At 47.2% G+C, this 21,364-nt stretch overlaps 1 protein-coding gene across 1 annotated transcript in view; it reads left to right on the top strand.

Annotated features, from left to right (window-relative positions):
• The window catches only part of Igf2bp2 (insulin like growth factor 2 mRNA binding protein 2), a 99,969-nt gene that overhangs the window by 49,057 nt on the left and 29,548 nt on the right, over positions 1-21,364 (top strand). Inside the window, exon 3 of the mRNA XM_032900008.1 lies at positions 20,542-20,590. Within this exon, the coding sequence (XP_032755899.1) occupies positions 20,542-20,590 (49 nt within the window). The remainder of the gene's footprint in view (positions 1-20,541; positions 20,591-21,364) is intronic.

The raw sequence follows: 21,364 nt of genomic DNA, 5'->3' as shown, positions 1-21,364 counted from the left end.
AGAACATCTGAAGTTTCATGTCACTTGAACACAAAATCAAAGGCCTAGGACGGTTTGGCGTGTGTCTATCCTATTTCGCTTAGAGCCAAAAGTCTTAGGAATTGTCTCGTTGACTATGCAGTCATGATGACCCAAAGCTCAGCACCACAAAGACCGCTGCGGCCCCGAATCTTCTGGAGCCAACCCCACACAGCCCTTCATTCACTTCCAAACAGGTGCTGCATCCCAACTCCTTCGTGGCTCTGCTTCAGTTCCTGTAGCTGGCTTCCCCCTTGAGTACCTGCCTGGCCTCCCTCAGTGGTCAAATGTGACCCGTATGAATTGCATATGAATCACCTTGCTTAATTCTCAAAGCAAATTCTACGAGAGAGAAGGAAACCAAAGTGGGGCAAAGTCAGAGATCTTTCCACATAACTAGATAGTGGTCACTCATAAGGTCTTAGTCCAAAGGCCATGATTTTCCTCGAATGTTGTCTATCTTTCTGGTGTTTGAAAAGTGATGAATTGATGTACACTCTTGGTACTTGAAAGGTCTTTGAATACTTCATAAGGTTACGTGAGATAGTGGTGAGTTTCTGAAGCAGGTAGAAGACATTGAGTGGAGCTCTTGGCTTTGTTGTCCAGCCATGTAAAGAAGGTACCATGCCTTGCATTGCCGCTCAGAAGTGTGCCGTGTACGCACATGGATCAGGGTTGCATGGATCAGGGTTGCACAGAGTACTCAGAGCCAAAGGTGAGCTGGTCACGTTCATTGTGGGAAAGGTGGCGCTTGCTGGCCAGGTGTCTTTAGAATGTATTCGAGTCACTGGCTGGGACTATAGAGAATTCTGAGTACAGGACAAGGCAGGTAGAATTCGTTCTGTAGATGCTTCTGTTTCTGATCGGCAGAGATGTGGAGCGGGTGTACTACGTGGGTGAAATGGACAGCGGGTAGGGGAGACGAGGGATGACTAGGAAGGAGCTGAGTAAGAAGTTGTGTACTGAGATATTGGCTGCGAAAGCTCCAAGGAGACAGATGGAGGTTGGGAAGAGAGACCAGGAGTTGAATCAGTGGGTAGACACTTGAGTTTCACAAAGGTCAGGAGGATAATCAAGATGGCTCCCCCGGTCCTGCGCTGGGGATGGTGGGAGAAGGATTCTGCTACTGCTGCTGTTAGATTAGGTCTGATGTGGGTATTAATGGGAGATCGTCTTCAGAAGATAGGGTTTTAAATTGTGGTGCTAGAGACAGTGGCTGTGCCATGCTGGATTTGGGTCAGAGAGCTGCCTTGAGTTCTCATGACACAGTGGCTGAGTGGGCTCAGCTCAAGAACAATTTATTTTGGGAGATGATAATTAGTTTTTTTTTTTTACAAGGGATATGTGAATTGGCTTTTCCCGAAGATAATTTTGTACTATGTTTCCTTTATCTTACCCAATGATGTTGATCCCCAGAGACAATAGAAGATGAGAAGTTGGTGGGGGGGGGGTCAGACTTGGAGAGGGGAGAGAGCATTCCTGTGGAAGCTGGCAGTCTCTAGTATCGACACTAGTCACGGCTAGCACTAGGGGAAGCAATGTTAGCCGTGGCACTCAAACGTTGGATAGGTAATCCCTCCACTGAGGTATTCAGTTTGATGAGAAACCTTTGAGCACCGCAGTGAAGCAGAAAGTGTCCCTCTTCCCATGGTCTTGGTATTTTGGTGCTATTTTCTAATTAGGCATACGGCGTGGTGCTTGTTCATTCCCTCTCACCAACCTCAGCCTTACATTTTCTCAGGTGAACGAGAGATTAAAACAGTGTAAATATCTTATATCTTAATCCTGCCTTCCTAACTGAAAAGGAAGGCTTTACGATATGCTCTTACTGTATTCAGCCTATAGGAAATATGTGATGTCTTAGGGTTTTACTGCTGTGAACAGACACCATGACCAAGGCAACTCTTACAAAGGACAACATTTAATTGGGCCTGGCTTACAGATTCAAAGGTTCAGTCCATCATCATCAAGGCAGGCAACATGGCAGGTAGACTTGGTGCTGGAGAAGGAGCTAATTCTACATCTTCATCTGATGGTAGCCAGGGAGAATCTGACTCTTCCTCACTAGCCTGGGCTTGAGCACTACAGACCCTCAAGGCCCGCCCACACGGTGACTCACTTCCTCCGACAAGGCCACACCTCCTAGTAGTGCCACACCCTGGACCAAGCCTATTCAAGCCGCCACAAGTAGAAAATACACTTTGCTTTTTAAACAGATTTCACTAACAAAGTTAGAGCTTCCATTAAAACTGGCAGGAAGTAGCCTTGGCTGCTTCGGAGAATGAATGAGGAATTTAAAGACTCTACCCACCTATGTTAGAATATGCAGAAACCTTTTGAACACACCGTGACTTTTACTTGTAAATTTTAATTTGCCTTTTAATGGAAGCCCACATCCAGATTTATTCTGCATCTCATCTTTGGCTGGGAAGGGAAAAAGACTTGAAAAACTGTCTCCTGCTCAGACTTTCCCTGAGACAGAAGAGGTGCCCACAAGAAACAGGTTTGCCCAACGCTGGACCTGAGAGGAGGCAGCCAGCCGGAAGCCACCATAGAGTCAGAGGCTAGGACGACGACAGGCCAGTCTCCACTCGCCGCTTACATCTGTATCCAGGGTAGTAGCTTGTTTGAACTGCAGGCTCTGGAGTTCAGTTCATTATCATCGCTAGTGTCTAAGCAGTGGTGTTTATGCATTTCAACTCCCTAATCAATCGAGGACCTCAACCTCTTAGTGTTTTTCCCCCATGATATTTCTTAAGTTCTGACAACTCATAAATGAACCAAGAGTCAAGTATCCTTTACCAACCTGGACTTGCTATGTAGATGTTTAAAGTGCTGTTCTTGGGTTGGCAAGATAGCTCAGTGGGTGGGTGCCTGCCTGCCTCTAAGCCTTGAGTTTGAGCTGCAACCTGGGAGGAGAGCATAGACGTCAGTTCCCTGGCCATCCTCTGACCTAACCATCATGCCTGCACCACAGGACAGGTGTGCACGGGCACATACCAAGTAGCGATACCTTTCTCGATAAGAGAGATTCCTCTTTGGGGAAGAGAGGAGTTCTTAGAGTATAACAGCTTTGGTGGCTGACCTGAGGTGGTGTGAGATTTCCGAGTTTGTCAGTGACCTTGAGCTCTTTGTATCACGAACCTGGGGATAAAAAAAGGACAAAGAGTTGGATGGATTGGGAAAGGGATGGATCTGAGGAGAGTTGAGGGAGAGGGAGTTACAACGGACAAGGGACAGCCGAAGGCAGCATGATGGTGTGGATGATGACATTACGTAGCAAGGCCGGTCCAGGATAAGGTGAAGCCTACCATTGGATGAGATGGAAGGGTAGGCGGGGAAAAGTCTAGGAAGGAGAGCGGAGGAAGAGACTCGAGATCGAGACGGAGGAGGAAGGCCCAGGTCCAGGAGGTCTTGAATATTTCTTAAGGGATGGATTTCTATAGGTAAGTTTATCTTATCTAGGTGGGCGGTTTATATCCTTATCCATTGGTTGTGAGTTTATCGGGTGGATGTGTTGTGGATTGAGAATTAAACATATAAATTGTTAAACTAATGGATGGGTTACAGTTTGAATCTTAATTTTATGGGGTAGCTGGAACCAGAGAGTTCATGGCTAGCAGAGAACCGCCCGGAGAGGTACTAACCAGAGGTGGATTATGGTTAGTTATGGCCCTCCGGCGCCAGAACTAACTCCAGGGACCAAGCGTGGCAAGGCGCCATGCTGAAACGGCCTGCCGACCGCCTGAGTCTGAGAGAACTCAGGAGCAGTATGGAGCCACTGAAATGAAGATAGCCCACAGTGCCATGCGGCCCTACACTAGAGCAGGTTAAAAGGTTCTTAGAGAGTACGTGGGGCCAGCAAGGAGCTGCTAGATAAACGTACCCCACAGCACCACATGGCTCTACGGGTGTTGGCTCCAGAACGGGGTAAAAGATTCCGCCTTTTTAAAAAAAATATTTACCACAGCACGATGGTGTGAAGAATAGGTCTGTTCTTTTGAGACAGGGTCTTATGTTGTAAGTTTAACCTGGGACGCATGTGGGCAGTCAGTGGCCTCAGATTTGTGGCAGTTGCGTTTCTGTCAACTGCGGGTGCCGTCAGGAGCTACCACACTCCGCTAGAGAATCTTTTATTTGTCAGTTTTTGATGTATCATTTGGGTTTGAGTGTGTGGGACCGTGGCCTGGGTGCAGAGGTCAGAGGGCAGCTTTCTGGAGTCCACGCTCTACACCCTCACCGGGGTCAGGGATTGAACTTCATTCTCCAGGCAAATAGCCTCAATCTCCTTTAATGTCTCCCTTTAAAGGGCAGAAAGAACTTTTGCCACAATGGGGGACATCCTGACCTGCTAAAGAAACTGAACTAGTCCCTGTCCATAGTTTGAAACAGTGAAGACCTTATAAAAACAAATGATCCAGTATCCTATTTAGCCAATCTTCAATCCCTGGGTTTGTGACAGCACCGTAACACAAGGTCAGGGAGAGGTGAAGAATCAGAGTGTTAAAGGTTTTGAGAGCGTTTACAAATACAGCAGCTTCAAAATCTACGTGTTCCATTATATATATGCATATAAGTTCCCCACTTGCCTGTGTGTCTGCTTGACAGAAGCGAGCATCAGACGCACTGCAGATGGTTGTGAGCCACGTGGTTGCTGGGAATTGAACTTAGGACATCTGGATGAACAACTCCGGCTCTTAACCGCTGAGCCATCTCTCCACCTCCTTTAAAAAAAAAAAAAATCTAGTCTTCTTAATTTACATAAAGCAGGTGGGCATGGCAACTGCCTGTGAGCCCAGCCCAGCACCTCAGGGCAAGCTAGCTTAGACTGGCAACCCCCATCTTCAGTGAGAGATTGAAGAGAACCTGACCTCAGCCTCCAGGTCTCAGACGCACATGCATGAGACCACACACATCCAAGCATGTGCACACACCCGTGCGCGCGCACACGCACACACACACACACACACACACACACACACACACACACACACACACACACACACACACGGGGGCGCGGGATGTGGGGAGTCAGAATAACTTAGAAAAGACTGTCCCTAACCTTGCACCCTGTAACCTTATACCTTTGAAGTCTGTTTTTCCTCTGGGGCCCGCAGGGCGGCTTCCTTGTCCTGGCTGTACACTTTAGAAAGAACAGTGGTGGTTCTGCTCTGCCCTTGGGGGCTCATCCATCCTGCCTGATCCTAACCCGGAACTGAATCCTGCCGTTTTTTGGGTCAGAGTTCATGGGAAAGGGAGCGAGAAGATGGTCTTCCACCGTCCTCCCTTTAGGTCTCTTAGATGCACGGCGAGGCTGCTCAGCACAGGCGTCTCAGTAAACCAGGGTTCATTTTATTAAGAAGTAGATTTAAAAAAAAAATTTTTTTTTTTTTTGCTGGATGAAAGATGGACACTGTGATCCCATCTCTTAAAAACAAAGATGTGAGCCTGCAGCCTGCACAGCACAGCCGCCTCACTTCCTTCTCTCGTGTCTTATGGTGGGTAGTAGTCTTTGCCTTCTCTGGTTTCGAGGGAAGCAGGGAGGGACAGGCTAATGTCCCTAGAGACAGAGTAGTGTCTCTCTGGAACAGTCGCTCTGCATCGGGACAGTGGAAGCCCCCACTCGACGGCTGTTATAATTTAGTGTATCTGCTTCTCTGTATTTTTGTATAATTAAACTCGTCAGACACGCACACGTGTATGCGTGGTGTTGTATAGACTTACGTCAACGCCTGGAGTCGATCACGGATTGAGTTGCCCTTTGACTCCTGAGCTCCTGAGAAACAGAACCACCTAGAGTGTTTCTTCAGGTTGGGGGCATGCATTGGTGACAGAAAGGTGTCGGCAGATAGGAGGGGATTTGAAGAGAAGCTGACACCGTTGGAAGGAAGGCGTAGGAAAGGGTAAAGGAGCTCAGTAATGAGTATAGCTTGGCCAAAGGGCGCTCGCCGGAAGACGTGTAATGGCCCTCAGGAATGAATGTGAACAACACAAACGTCACATCCTGAGAATCATCGAAACAGGAAGTGAAGATGAATGCTGTGCGTGAAAACGCTATAACAAAACCCACGACTTCACGCACTAACCTAAAACACTGATTAAAAAAAAATCATGTATGTCCAGAAAATGACCTTGGATCCCTGGAACTAGAGTTATAAACAACTGTGAGCTGCCACGGGGGTGCTGGGAACTGAACCCGGGTCCCTCTACTAGAGGTAGCTGGCGCTCTTAACAACCGAGTCAACTAAAAATTAGCTCCTAAAACTAATTTTTAAAAAAACCCTGAAAGAAAAAAAAACAACGTTCAGTATAAAAAATTATCTTATTCTTATGGTGGAATTTATTAGCTTGAAGTGTGCAGTCCTAAGGGAAGTGGGCAGAGCTCCTGTGTAGGAGGCCCTGAGCTGCTGAGGGCTCCTCCAGTTCTAATCTTGAAGGCTGAGGTCATGCGTGCTCTCCCTAGCATGCGTTTGCCACCCAGTTCTGATTACACAGTTTTGCATATCAGGGTCAGAAGGCGGAGTCTGGTTGCAGCTGGGGGAAAGCCAGGCTGACTCAGCCCGATGGATGTCACAGAGAATGTCATGGGCCGTGGGGGTTTTCAATTCTATCGACTTCCTCTCTCGTGGTGCCCCCTGCTGGGATCTCAGCTTATAAACAAGATGGGAGTGTAGGGATGAACAGCCACATTGGGCAAAGTGGGACAGACAGCAGGTTGCTTACGCAGTCTCAGTTCAGTTACCCTTGGATTGTCCCTGCGTGGGTATGGAACAGTCTTGTACATACTGTCCCAGGAGGGGACATTCACCCGAGCTGAAGCGAGATTCACATAAAATCTCAGGCCAGAAGCATTCACTGTTCGTTGCCAGGAGTGTACAGGATCAGAGCCCGGGCTCTGGCAAACCTTACTCAGCCAGGTTCGGCCACCCAACCTCAACAGGGCAATTAAGCAAATAATTATGAAAAGTAGAAAAAGAAGTTTATTCAGTGCGACCACATTAGGAGGAAGAACAAACAGAGATCCAGAGAGAGAGAGAGAGAGAGAGAGACAGAGACAGAGACAGAGACAGAGACAGAGACAGAGAGATAGATAGAGAGAGAACAAGTGCTCTCCCTCAGGCTGTCTCCCTGTCCTGACGTGCAGTTGAGGTTAGATGGCAGGCAGGAGGCTTGAGTAGCTAATCAGTCCTAGTAAAAGCGTGGCCCACCCCATCACTGTTGTTAGGGCACCAGTCTGTCAAACTGAAATCAGCTCCTGCATGTGGCTGGACCCCAGCCCTTGCATTTCCTAGTAGGAGACTCCTGGGAAACCAGATGTCTTATAGCCAGGGACAGAAGGCAGAAGTGTCTCGTAGGATATACCTTTATTCCTGACCGGACAATTGCAAGGTAGCCTTGGAAGTCTGCTTTTTGGTGGTCAGGCAAGGGAGGTACACTCAGCTCAGCAGAAACCTGCAGGGGATGTGGCGTCTGATGTGAGGGGACCATCGGGAGCCCACTGCCACTCTCTGAAGGAGGACTTCAGTGAGGACTTGTCTAGATTCAACCAGATGTCAGGCAACCTACTTTATAGTCTGGTTGGGTCGCTCCAACAGCAGTATTGTAAAAGCTAACCTGAGGGTTCACGGAGTAAAACCCCTGGGCGGGAGCAAACCAGTTAGTTTTCAGAGGAGTCTTATTGGAGCGAGCAGTGTGGTCAGTGGAGTTAAGGAAGTGTGTGCACAGGGTTTAGGCTCATCTGCTACCACACTGTTTTTGCTTCTAGTGCCTTCCTTGTTCACTCACTCTACGAGGGTCAGTTTCGGGACTAGTTTGGCGTCTGTGGTGATGATCACGGAGGTAGGACTGGGGATGAAGATGAAGTAGGTTTCCAAGACTTGGCAGCTTCAAATCGACGTTAGAAGTGTTTACTGACTGTGGGTTCCCCTTTTTTGACCTCATACCTGCTGCGTCTTCCCAGAGGAGCCCTGTAATTAAGCTCTTATTTCCCTGGCCAAGGTCTTGGCTTCCCATTAGACATGCACGTGACAACAAAGATAAAGAAATATCATAAAACCCAAGAGAACATGATTTCTCTGGCCTTGGGTAGGTCAGCCTTTTTCCTTCTTCCTCCTTCTAAAAGTAGTGGGTACTTTCGATTTTTAAGGTAGGGTTTACTTAAGTGATCCCGGCTGGAAGGAGTTGTTACTTTTTGTCCAACTTGAGGCTGTTGATAGAATTTACCAATAGAGATGGAGCGAAGGCATTTAACCTGCACACCAGCGGATGGCTGGTTCCTGCAGTGATGACCAGACCCAGAGAGACTCCCGCAGAGGTCAGCAGCGACTGAGAGCTTGCCTCTGGCTGCAGAATCTGTAAGGGAAGTTGTGACAAAGACGTTAAGAGCGTCAGACAGCCCTAGTGTCCTTGTAAAGCTTGAATACCCGAATCCTTTCTGAGTAACCGAATTCTTAAATTCTTAAATTGCAATCTGCAAGTTATCTACTTATCACCAAGTTTGTTGTTAATTTTTCTTTTTCTTTTTCTTTCCCGTCCCATCTCTACAGAGTCTCTTAGGCCTTTTATTTCTCCACATTACTAAATGTTTTTAGGGAGTGAGATGTTTATGTTCATTTCATTTATTTTGTTCTGATTTAGTATGGGTCCAGTCTGAGCAAAACACTGACCAGCAGTGCAGCCTCTACTCTGGTCCACAGTGTGTTATGCAGGTGGGATTAAGTGTGTACCGACATTTCTCTAACTGTTACTTAGCTTCTTAACCCATTGTCATCGGGCCTCAGTTTCCCTGAAACGTAGAAGTTGGGGGAGGTAGGGCGTTCCTGTTCCCTGCCATTGCTTGTGGAGTCTGCAGTCAGATAAAGGGGTGAGCCTAGGTGAGGTCTAAGGCTGTTACCCTGTGAGGATAAAGAAGCAAGATCAGTTTTCCACAGACCTGAGATGCCTCTTCACGGCAGCCTTCCCAAGTTCCTCAGTGAATGCAAGAGAGCGGCAGAGCCAGGTGCAGTAGGAGAGAAGAGGCAAGAGGAACAGCAAGGAGACAGCATCATGGTGAGGGGCAGGGTGGACACTGGCAGTGCAAGCAAAGGAAGCTGGAGCAGGCTGAGGAGTGTGAGCCTCTCTCACGAGTCCATTCTCTATCATCTGTGGTGTTCGTGGGGGAGCCCACGTGTAAAGGTCAGAGAAGTCACCTCTCTGCTTCTACCACGTGGTTTCCAGAGGTCAAACTCAGGTGAGCGGGCTCTTGTACCCATCAGGACTACTCATCGTCCTTTTGCGGTAAAAAAGAAGAAGGGCATGTCGCGACTGGTTCCGTGCACACTGCTCCGAGCTCTCTCTCCCGGGCTCCCTCTAACCCAGGCAGTTCGTGAGCCGTTCCAGCCTGGCACCTTGCCACACTGCTTTGCTTTTACTCACAGTTCCCTTGGCGGGTTGTTCCCACGCCAGACGTACACCTCAGAATTCTGTGGTGGGCCCTGTGTGCCCTGCCACCACACATTCTCTTGAACTCAATTAAGGCGCCACATGAAAGAAAGAACACACCACACAGTATCCTTTGATCCAATTGTTAAGATGTAATTTGCCCATCTAGACAGCACAAAATCCTGTACACACCCATCCCTTAAGAGTAGTCATAACAACCTGTATCTGTGCACAGAGAAGAATCTTAACATCTCCTGCCATGTTCCCCCAGCTCCTTCCTCCTTTGGCTCCTTTTCTCCTGCTTCTCCCTCCCTCCTTAAACCTCTGTTCCCGCCTCCCTTCCTTATTGTCAAATGACAGGCCACGTTTTTATCTTGTCTGCCTTCATCTACATAACGACATCAACCTACATCGCCTCAGAAAGAATGGTTTAATAGCTTTTAGCTTATTGTGTGGTGGTTTAATATTTAGCTTATTTATGCTGCCCCCGAGCTGACGAATAGTGGTCTCTCTCTCTTTTTAAAGATTTATTTATTATTTGTTATTATATGTATATGAGTACACTGCAGCTGTCTTCAGACACCAGAAGAGGGCGTCGGATCCCATTGCAGATGGTTGTGAGCCACCATGTGGTTGCTGGGATTTGAACTCAGAACCTCTGGAAGAGCAGCCAGTGCTCTTCACCCCTGAGCGAGCCATCTTCAGCCCCGTGAGTGACTCCTAATATACTTCTACTCTAAAACCGTTGATGACTGCAGGATGCTGTGGTCACTTGAAAACTGATGGACGCCTGAGCAGCTCAGAGCTTGCAAATGTCCATGTGCTACGTTAGTGTCATGAAAGTCCATGCCTCGCTGCGTCACCACTCGCAAACCTCCAGGTCTGAGGAAGCTACAGGCTCGTGACCGGTACACACGTGTATGTGAAATTCTGAGTTCCATTTGAGATGCCAAATTTCAGCACTGTAGACAAACTCGCGTGTTTCACTGTGTCCATTTTCAGGAAATGTCTGTCTCACACCCAGTTCTCAGCATCGGCCATTGCTGGTCTCTGTTGGTGGGTTTGGATTTCCCAGAATCCAACTTTCCCATCTCTCTCTGAGTCGTCTTCCCCATGCGGCCGGTGTTCATGCTTCCTGTTGCGTCATCGCCTTTCCCTGTGTGTGAATTTGACCCTGGAGTCTGCATACTTTAATAATAATCTCTACTGCTTCAACAGCATATGACGGTGGAACTTGACGAGTCTCCGTACAGCCCAGTGCCCATGCCTCCAATCAGGTTGCGGCACCTGTAGTTGGATTTGCTGTTAATTTGCACAACCTTCACAGATATCAGCAAGTGGGATGCGTCTTTTCATGATGAGGAAAATGGTTTTCTCCCTGTGGATTCCCGAAAGGGTCTTGGGGACACCGGGTTCCTTCAGATTACTCAGAGCTTCAGGGATTACTGAGGAAGGGTAATTGGTGTCTCTGAGTGTGAGTTTGAATCTTGCTTCTGCTTCCTATAGTGGCTGTGACTTTAGGGGGCTGTTAATGTTGCCTGTCACTAAGTGGGTGTGATAGTAAGAGTCACTTCCCCGAGTTGATCCGCCCAGTAGTTAACTTACAAGCGAGTACAAGTTTGGTTGGTTGATTGGCTGCAGAAATGTCCAAAGATCTGCTTGCCATAAGTCGCCCTCTAGAATGCTCAAGACATCGGTCATTACGGTTGTTTCCGTACAGTGTCCCTGTGATTGTACGACCCATCTTAGCTGCATTAAAACTCGTGTCTCAGATGTATGTCAGCTCACAGCTTGACGGAGATTGCTCTGTCTGTTGGCTCTAGCAACGCTTCCTTCCTGAGTCAGACTTTGAAGGAACAGAGAAAATTGAGTCCTTGATTGCAGGTTGAGATGGATACCGTGGAGCAGGGAAGATGTGCTGGTAGCATGGGAGTGCTAAGAGCCTTTCCTGGGACAAGGATGATGCCAGGAATTTTGCCTCTCACACAGTAGGGTGGTCCTGTCCCTTGTCGTATATGAATTGCTGTCATGGTTGATTGTGTATGTCTGTGTGTATCTGTGTCTGTATGTCTGTGTGTGTCTGTGTGTCCCTCCATACAGTCTCCAGTTGTAGGATATAGCCATTGTTGGCACATAACCACAAAGTGCATTATCAAGTTAACACTTGATCATGTTGAACTTGTTTCTGCTGAGAGGCTGCTTTTAACAGAGATTGACCTGTCCAGGCCGTGGTCTCTGAAGCAGACATGTCCTGGCATGGTCTAGCCATACAGCCACACCCCCTAAGCCTGCATTTGCTGTCTGAAGTGGGACTGCCGGTATTTCCTGAGAGTATTGTAAGTGTTAAACCAAAAAGTATACAGTGGGCAGCCAGAAGCCTCCTGCCTTCCTTAGGCCTGCTTTCTTTTTCTTAAACCTCACCTCCTCATTTATAAAACGCCTCCAGATACTACTGAAGGACTGTCATCCTTGCTGTAACCTTTATTGAAAACAGTGTTTAAGGAAAAAGTAGACACAGAACCAGAGGAACGTTAATGCTCCCTTTCCTGGAACTTCTACCAGGTTTTAAAACTGTAACCTCTTTCCTTCCGCTCTTGCTGGGGACGCAGAGCCACCTCTCTGTTGAGCTGACTGCTATGCTGTGTCTGAGGACCAGAGACCCAGTCCAGCCCGAGAGTTTCATGCTGTGTCTGCCCACCATGGAGAAGCAGGGTTAGCAGTGGCATGGGTCACCTCCTGCTCAACTCCAAGTGCTCCTGCTTGCTGCTTATAGAACACCCCTCGTTTCCGGAATTCTATTGTTCCTCAGTCAGAGTCTACCCGTCCCCTTGTCCATATCAGAGAATCTTTCACAAAACAGCCTCTTGATCAAAGAGGCTTTCCTTTAACCTTTGGTCCCTTCCTCACCTCCTGCCTCCTCTCCTTTTTATGCGCTCCAGTCTTTTGCACCAGTGCCTCTTAATTATATCCTCCCAAAAGTTGGTTGGGACTTGGAGTATCTGCCTCTTTGGAGCAGCCCTGCTCCCTCTCACTTTCTGTTCCACTGAATATAGGCATCTGGAGGTCAAGCTTTCTCTTAGTATGGTCTCTTTTGTTTCTAAGATTTCAGCCAAAAATCATTAGTCAGCTTCTAGTCATGCGTGTCTGACATGCAGGGCCCTCCACAGATCGCGTAGACGTCATCTAGGCTCCACACGTTAGGATGGTGTCTTACCCCCACCCCCACCCCCACCATTTGCTGCGATAAAATACTCCAACAAATGTAACTCAAAGGATAAAGGATTTATTCTGACAGTTCCGGAGTAGAGCCGGTGATAATGGGGAAGCCAGGGTTGAAGCCGCTAGTTACATTGTGTCTACAGCTAAGTCAAAAGCAGTGAATCTGTGGGAACAGGGGGGAGGAAGGGGGGTGAGAGGTAACAGAGTCAAGTGTGAGGAATCTTTGGAATCAGACTCCAGAGACCAGCATCAGGGTGCATATCTGTGAAGATGGGGGAAGCAGCTACCGCCCCTGGCCTCAGTTTCTTTTTGCTGTCTCATGGGTGTTCCGGGAGCAGGGAGCTGTCTTAGGAGTCTCAGGGGCCTGCTCTCCACCCCACTTTTTCCTTCACAAGGCTGACATCTACACCTCCCACACCGTTTTCCATTTTTATACGATTCAGAATCCTCTGATCAGAGAATGCTTCTGCCTACAGTTAAGACTGATTTTCCCACATCAATTAATGTAATCAGTGCAATGTCTCAGGCTTAACCAGAATCCTCTTTCTCAGGTTACTCTAGGTTCTGTGAAGTCGGCCATTAGCATTAACCATCACAAGATCCACCCCTGTCAACTTGACACCCACACACATACTCTTGAGCCATTATCTCCCACCCCTTGCCCCTGTAGGCTCATGACTGTGTTGTAATGTAAACTGTGTTCTGTCCAACTTTGAAAGTCCCCAGTCTTTGAACCGTGGAGCTCTTATAAATTGAAAAACCAAGTTCTTTATTCCAAAAGAGGAAATTCAGGGCACAGCAACAAATGACATTACTCCCGTTGCCTGTTGGGAGCAGCAGCCTTGGTGAATCGGTGCAAGCAGCTTGGGTGGGCGGAGGTGAGGACCTTGCACCTCCTTCAGTGCCACTGGGGGAAAAACATCCTTGACAAAATCCTCTGCATCCGTTATAACTCACACTTTTGTCCAGGAAGTTACCCCTAATTAATTTTTCCCAGTTTAAATGCAATAGATATATTTGAAATTTGGAGAAAACAAGATTAGTGGGTTTTTTTTTATTTTTGTTTTTGTTTGTTTGCTTGTTTTAGGTAAGTTTAAATCCCTACCTTTGTCTTGGCGCTAGGAGACTGAGCCCAAGGCCTTGATCACACCAGGTAGTCAGTCTACTGTGGAGCTGTGCCCCTAGTCTCAGTAGATTTCTCTGTATTCAAATCGTGTAATGTGAGCTCTAGAAGCGAATCTAAAAAAATCAACATGTTCTATATTACCTTTTCATTGCTATGATGGATACCAGAGGCAGCTGAGTTTATAAAGATTAAAGGTTCCTTACTACACAGATTCAGTCAGAGTCTGTAGCAGCTGGGCTGTAGTGAGAACTCGGGGACGTGTGAATGGCAGTTTGTAGTTTGGGGAAACCTTCCTGCTAACAGCAGAAGAATGGCTGTTTTTCTCCATGCCTCTGCATCCTGTTACATTCCTGAAGGAGCAGTGGAGAGAGAGTATCAGCCCACAGAGGAGATGGGAATGCTGGAGCTATTCTTTATATGGTGAAGTATGAGTTGAGGAGAGTGACAGGGCGAGGTATCTATAGGAAATTGTATCTGAAGCTTCGGAAGAGTGTTGGCATTTTCGTGTGCCGGCATCCCCACCTCCCAATCTTCCCTTCCTCCTCGTCATCTTAACGCTTTGGTCTGAAAGTTTATGCTGTGCCCACCTCCATCAAGGTCCTATGCTGGAATCCTGGTCCTCAGAGTGGTGGTTCAGAGTGATGCCCTTGCAACTCTTTGCTACACGGTGACCCAGCAAAGGGCCCTGGCTGAAGGCTGGCCCCACAACTGTATACCAGCTACCCAGTCCACAGTGCTTTGTTACCATAGACCATACAGACAAGACACATCTGCTTACTGTTTTGTTCCATCCAACCATGGCTTTCAGGAGTCCTGCCCGATATGGAGATGCAAGTTGTAAGCTACTGGGGACATATAGCTTTATGGGTACATGTTTACAGAGTAAGGAGGGCTCGCTGCATTCGTGACCACAGTTGTTCCACGGACAGTACTCTGCGAGGGATCACTGCAATATCTTAGTCATTCATCGTATGATCCATCTGTTGTATGATTGCTCCTGCTCACCCTGTAGTAGGCACATACGTGTTGGAAGGCAAACCATAATGGGTGTAGGTTCAGAGTGAGACGTGGCTCTTGTCAGGGTTCTTGTCTCCTGTAATCGGTCAGATGATCACAAGTTTTAAAGAGAATTTTCTAAGCTAAGGAGTGGGAAATAGTTAAGAAATGATCAAGCGTGCTGAGTTTGTGAGATCCGCAGCACCTGCCTACATGACTGGAGCAGGCGAGCTTTGCCTGAGTCCTACAGTCGGTTAACACACCTGCCATGCTGTGCAGACAGCAGGTTTTCCAAAGTGCTCCAATTTCCCCCCATGCCATCTGATGGATCTCAGAGTTGCCATAGAAACAAGTGGGATCTATTAGGTAGAATTTCTCATTGAATCCCGCAGGATGCTCTTGGCTTCCTTGGCTTCTCCATATGTCTACAGTTTCCCTGGGGATCCCTGAGCCTAGATTTAAAATGGAACCTGGGGTGCAATGAGCTAGACTCCCACAAATCGTGTTAACTCATTCTCTTCTGAAATGGCCAGCCCGGCATGGTCAAAGCTTTTAACAAATTCTGTCATGAGGAAAGTAATATTTTTTCAGTTCTTGGTGTCTGTAATTGACATCTATTTCATCTGAAATTCACCCAGCTGCAACGTTCTTCACCTTTGGGAAGCTATAGAGTACAGAAATAATGGCATTCACAGAGAATACCCTGAGACATCCGTGTGCCAGTTGGGGTCACGCGTGTTTTGTTCTGCAGTGGTTTGCAATGAGGGGATCTACAGAGGAGCTGTGAGTACAATTGAACAGGATGCAGAATCAGCCATCACAGGACTGGACTTGCCTTGTCCTGGTGTGGAACTGGTCCTCCTGCATTTTAAAGCCACGGGGAAAGCGACCGTAGTTTTATTAAGGGCACCATTTGCTAACTGAGGGTCCTACTCTGCTTTCAGTTAAAACACAAGGGGGGAAGGACCCACCGCCGCCTTCGCTCTTGCTCTCAGAGTGAAGGTGCAGGCGGGATGATCAGCCTGCAACCTGAACTACAGGTGTGGAATTGGGGGAAAGCATTAGTCAGGATAGCTGCAAGCGTCAGGACCTGAGTTTCATCCCCAGAACCCCTCTGGAAAAGCTGGGAATGGTGCTATGGGTTAGCAATCCTCACTCTGGGGAGAAAAAGACAAGTGGCTGGATCCACAGGCTTGCTGGCCAGCCGACCTAGCCTGCTTGGTGAGCCCTAGACCAGTGAGAAACCCTGTCACAAAAACAAGATGGATACCATGTAAGAACACCAAGGCTGTCCTCTTAACATGTGACCTTTACACACACACACACATGTAAATGCACATATATCTGTAAACATATACACACAAACATAATAAAGCTGTGTGTGGTGGTTGGAATAGGAGTGGGTGGGACCCGTAGGCTCACACATCTGGACGCTTAGTCACCAGGGAGGGGCACCATTGGAAAGGATTAGGATTAGGAGGCGTGGCCATGTTGGAGGAAGCGTGTCACTGGGGGCGGGCTCCGAGGTTTCAAGAGCCCAAGCCAGTGTCTGTCTCTCTTTCCCTGCTGACCGCGGATCAAGATCTAGAACTCTAAACTACTTGCCCAGCACCACGTCTGCCTGTGTGCTACCGTGCTTTCAGCCATAATAGTAGTGGACTAAACCTCTGAAACTGTAAGCCAGTCCCAATTAAATGCTTTCTTTTACTAGAGTTACCATGGTCTTGGTGTCTCTTCACAGTAGAGCGGGGAAAGACAGTGTGCTGGTGGTATTGTATTAGGGAGAGGGATGGGGAAGAAGGAAATCACAGGTTCAGAAAAGAAAATTTGGTGACTCATAACCTCCAATCCCAGCCCTTGAGAGGTGAGGCAGGAGGTTGCTGCAGGTTCAAAGCCACCCTGGGCTACAGAGTCTCAAAAAATAAAGGAAGACTGTCTTAGTTATGGTTTTTATTACTAGTGTGAACGGACACCGTAACCATGGCAACTCTTAATAAGGAAAACATTTAATTAGAGCTGGCTTACAGTTTCAGAGGTTTAGTCCACTATTGTCAGGGAAGGAAGCATGACAGCACACGGGTAGACATGGTGCTGGACAGGAAGCTAGGATGTCTACATCTGGATTGGCAGGCATCAGGAAGAGACGGCAACACTGGGCACCGGCTGAGTATTTGAAAGCTCAAAGTCCACCCCCAATAAGGCCACACCTCCTAAAGTGTTACTTCCTGTGAGCCTATGAGGGCTTTTTATTCAAATTACCACAAAGACCCTGGGCCGTAATCAGAGAAGCCTCTTCTCTCAGCAAACAGAAGTCAATGCAAGAGACCCGAGACCACAACTTGTTGAGGCCAGTGGAGGGCTCAGCCCCAGATACAACCCACATTGCAGAAATAAGGGTAGAGAGATTATCAGAGAAGGCAGGCGACACAGGCTGCATAATTAAAAAAAAAAAAACAAAAAAAAAAACCCAAAATTTAAACATAGGGAATGATTAGAAGTGGTTGTCAAGAGCCCAATCAATGACAATGGGGGACCTGGTATATACTTTAGAAAGTTCCTGGAGCCAAGGCAGAGACGGCCAGTAAACCTCTCTACTAGACGTGTGGCAGTGAGGGCGATGGCTGCCATTCTCGTGGCCAAAGATATTTGTTTGCTTTAAAAATAGGCAGAAACCCAACCAATCTGGGAAGTCATTCTCTTGTTTTTGTAAGGGACAAGGATGTATTTTCTTGGTGAGTGTCTTAGGGTTTTACTACGAACAGACACCATGACTAAGGCAACTCTTATAAGGACAGCATTTAACTGGGGCTGCCTTACAGGTTCAGAGGTTCAGTCCAATATCATCAAGGTGGGAACATGGCAGCATCCAGGCAGGCATGGTGTAGGAGGAGATAAGAGTTCTACATCTTTTTCCAAAGGCAACAGGAGAGATTGACCTCCAGGCAGCTAGGAGGAAAATCTCTCAAAGCCTAAGTCTATAGTGACACTTTTTCCATCAAGACCACACCTCCTCCAAAAAGGCCACACCTCCTTCAACAAGGCCACGCCTCCTAACAGTGCCACTCCCTGGGCCAAATATTTTCAAACCACCATAGAGAGCATGGAGGTACACCTGTAATCCTTGTCCTCAAGAGACAGACAGTTGTGAGTTCAAGGCCATGTAGTGAGACCCCATCTCAACAATATCACACCAAAAAGGGGAGCATCTCTTATAGTCAACCACATCGCTAAGTCCTAAGTTTAGCTTTTAAAGCAAGGCCCACATCCATGGGTTTAAAGGAACAGAGAAGTACGTGTCCCATTTGAGCCAAACGCTAAGCCACATGTGTAGAGCTCTGACTCAGCTCACCTCACTGAGGAGGCACACAGCACGGCTCTGTTGTAGATCAGGAGGGCTCTGTGGTGAACAGACAGCGAACAACCGGTTTCCACTTACCTGAAATGCAGCCCTCATGCGAAAGCAGCATCTGTTGCGGTGGGCGCCATTCTTTTAGATCCATTCAGTTAGGATAGGGAAGGGGTGGGCTGCCCTTTGTAGGTTCTCTGCTGCTGCAGGGGGACAGAGGCTTTACCAAATAAACGGATACCCTGCAGCTGTAGAACAAGACACATGAGTGTTGGCTGAAGCAACCCATCCCCTCCTTATAGCGAGTTCCATTCTACTCTGAAAATTAACTCTTGAGTGTTGACAAAAATGACAGGAGGGGTTATACTGATTGGAGCCCGCTTATCAAAGACTTTAACAGCTGACATGTAAGCAGATACTTAACAATATTTGTCTTTTGGGGTCAGAGTTCCTTCAGGATGATTTTTCTTTTTCTAGCTCCATCCATTTACCTGTGACTATCGTGATTTCAGTTTAAAAGCTGAGTGATATTTTGCCACATTTTCTTTATCCATTCATCCATAGACAGACATCTAGGCTGATTTCAATCTCTGGCTATGTATGAACAAGGCAGCAATATGAATACCTTATGTAAGGGAAGTTCTATGTAGCCACCATAGCGTCTTTATCAAAAGCTACGGCTGAAGAATTCGAGACCAGCCTTCCCAGTGCAGAGACCAGACATGGGGTTCTACATCCTAGCCCACCCTAGTCGTTAACAAAGCACGTTCACACTATAAAAATTACACAGCCGCCTGGTCTGGTGGTGCAGGCCTTCAATCCCAGCACTCCAGAGACAGAGGCAAGCCTTGTCTACAAAGAGTGTTTCAGGACAGCCAGGGCTACACAGAGAGACTGTGTCTCCAAACATCCTCCATACATTAACTAGCAGTTCACACATGTGATCTCACCCTAGCCAACCTGGTTTACCTAGTGGCCTTTATGAGCTCCCAGCCAGCAAATGACCTATCTTCTGAGACCATGTTAAGCCCTGGGAAGAAGTAAGTCTCATCCATGTGCAGAGGCTCAAGGCTACTGTCGTCTGAGGGAACAGAACTTCCAGAAGCTGCGTGTGACCCACACCTCACTGGTTTTCCTATTCTGTTCTTCTCTTTCTCCTCCACTCACTGCTTAAATTACAGCATTTTTCTGAGGCCCTGCCTGGGTTGAAGCCATGGAGGGGGTTGTATTATTTGATAATACTGGCACAAGAAAGGAGAAAGGAATGGGGGTCCACTGTGAACACATCTCTTCTCCAGCGTTCCCCCAAATGCGTGCACCTCTGCACACCGACGGACCTTCTTCTCAGGGTTTAGCATCCTCTCAGAAGGTAGAAATAGAAGGACCGTGCTTGCTTGCTTTCTTCCCAGGCTGGCCTTGAACCCCTTCTGCCTCGTGAGTGTTAGTGTAAGAAACCTGGATACCATGCCTGACTTGTTTTTTTTTTTTTCTATGTAATTTTAATAATTACATTAAAAGATAGAAGATACCGAAATCACTTAGAGCCATCAAACTAGCAGGCTGTCCTAGTTAGAGCATCCAAAGAATGAAGTGTAGTGAAAGGCCCAGATGGCTGTGCCAAGGAAACTGGCTGGGCGGGGTAAGTGCAGAGGAAGCTTCCTGTCTGAGATGGGAAGATTGTCGGTGTGTGGCGAGTACTGAAGCATGGAGGGGCAGGCAACGTGGAGGGGCAGGCAGCGTGGAGGGGCAGGCAGCGTGGACTGCCGGCCGGTGCATTTGTAAGAGATGTACGCTTTCATTTACATAGGACCGGAGGATACCCTGAAACAAGCGTTGATTTCTGCGCGGATTGGGAGGTCCGAGTTTTTTTTTTTTTATGATGTTTTAATATTCAATTATGAAAAATCACCTTCCAGAAATACAATTTTAAATGAAAATTAAAACAAAATCTGGTTCCGTTTAAACCCATAGCATTTGTGATTTTACTAGTTGTGTGCTTGAGCCTAGGGATAGGACCAGTCGCCAGCTTATATATTTTGAGAAAATGACTTTAGAAACAATATATGATTGATGGTTTAACTTTAGACTGCCTTGGTAGGAAATTGGAACCGCGAGGCTGTATTTAAATTGTACTTTCTTTAACTTGTGACTATTTCAGGATTTTTTTTTTCCCGCCCAAGGTAATTGGAAAGCTTAAAGCATGTGCCTGCTATTTACAGTTGGAATGGGCTCTGTATGGCTTGGGGGATACATGGGACCTACGATTTCCCGTAGGAATGTCTGTGTATGGTTTGGTGGATACAGTTTGTATAAGGTTTGGTGGATACAGTTGGACAGGGAACTTACATCTGATTTTGTTATTTGCTGAAGTTTGAGTGTGTGGAGGAAAAGTTCTAGACTGGTCTTGTTTTTACAGGAGCAGAAAAATCCAGATTCGAAACATCCCGCCTCACCTGCAGTGGGAGGTAAGTCGGGCACACAGGCGTCCTCGATCTCGCTTCCTTGTACTTTAGGAATTAAAGGCCTCAGACTTCCCTCTTTGACCCCTCACAGTCGGCTCCCTCAGGTACCCAGCCACCAAGTACCAGCCACCATCCAGGAAACAACATGTTGTGTGGCATTTGTGATTCTTACCACAGGGTTTGATGAGCGGATTTTTATCTTTTCCCTTTCTAATTGGCACCAGGAAGCCTGTGGAAACAAAATTCTTTGTTGGAATATAGTCTTTTGTTTTGTTTTGAGTTAGTTGCTATTTTATATTTTCAGAGCACTAAAAGTTCTGAGATTGCAATCTTGATATAAAATACAATTTAATTTAAGGAGTGGCCTCACTGTTAAGAACAAACTGACCTGGCCCACGGGAAACCAAGGCAACCTTTAGGGAGGGAGGGAGGGAGGGAGGGAGAATGTCCAAGCCGGAGAAGCCGGAGAGCTGGCTCAGTGGTCAAGAGTCTAAGCTATCTTTTTGGAGTACTTACTGGAGTTCAATTTCCAGTCATAGTAGGTGGCTTAAAATTACCTATAACTCTAAATCCAATACTTCTGGCCTTTGTAGGTGCCTGTCCTCATGTACATACAAGTATACACACACACACACACACACACACACACACACACACACACACACACACACACACACTTATACATCTGCACACACACACACACACACCCCACTCTAAAATACAAAACAGCCAAGCACAGTGCTGTATGACTTTAATTCTAGACTTAGGAGGCTGAGG

This window comes from Rattus rattus, chromosome 4 (assembly GCF_011064425.1).
Source record: "Rattus rattus isolate New Zealand chromosome 4, Rrattus_CSIRO_v1, whole genome shotgun sequence".
NCBI classification, from domain to species: domain Eukaryota; kingdom Metazoa; phylum Chordata; class Mammalia; order Rodentia; family Muridae; genus Rattus; species Rattus rattus.
Note: the sequence above shows the minus strand (reverse complement) of the source record. Positions and strands in the feature narration are given on the sequence as shown.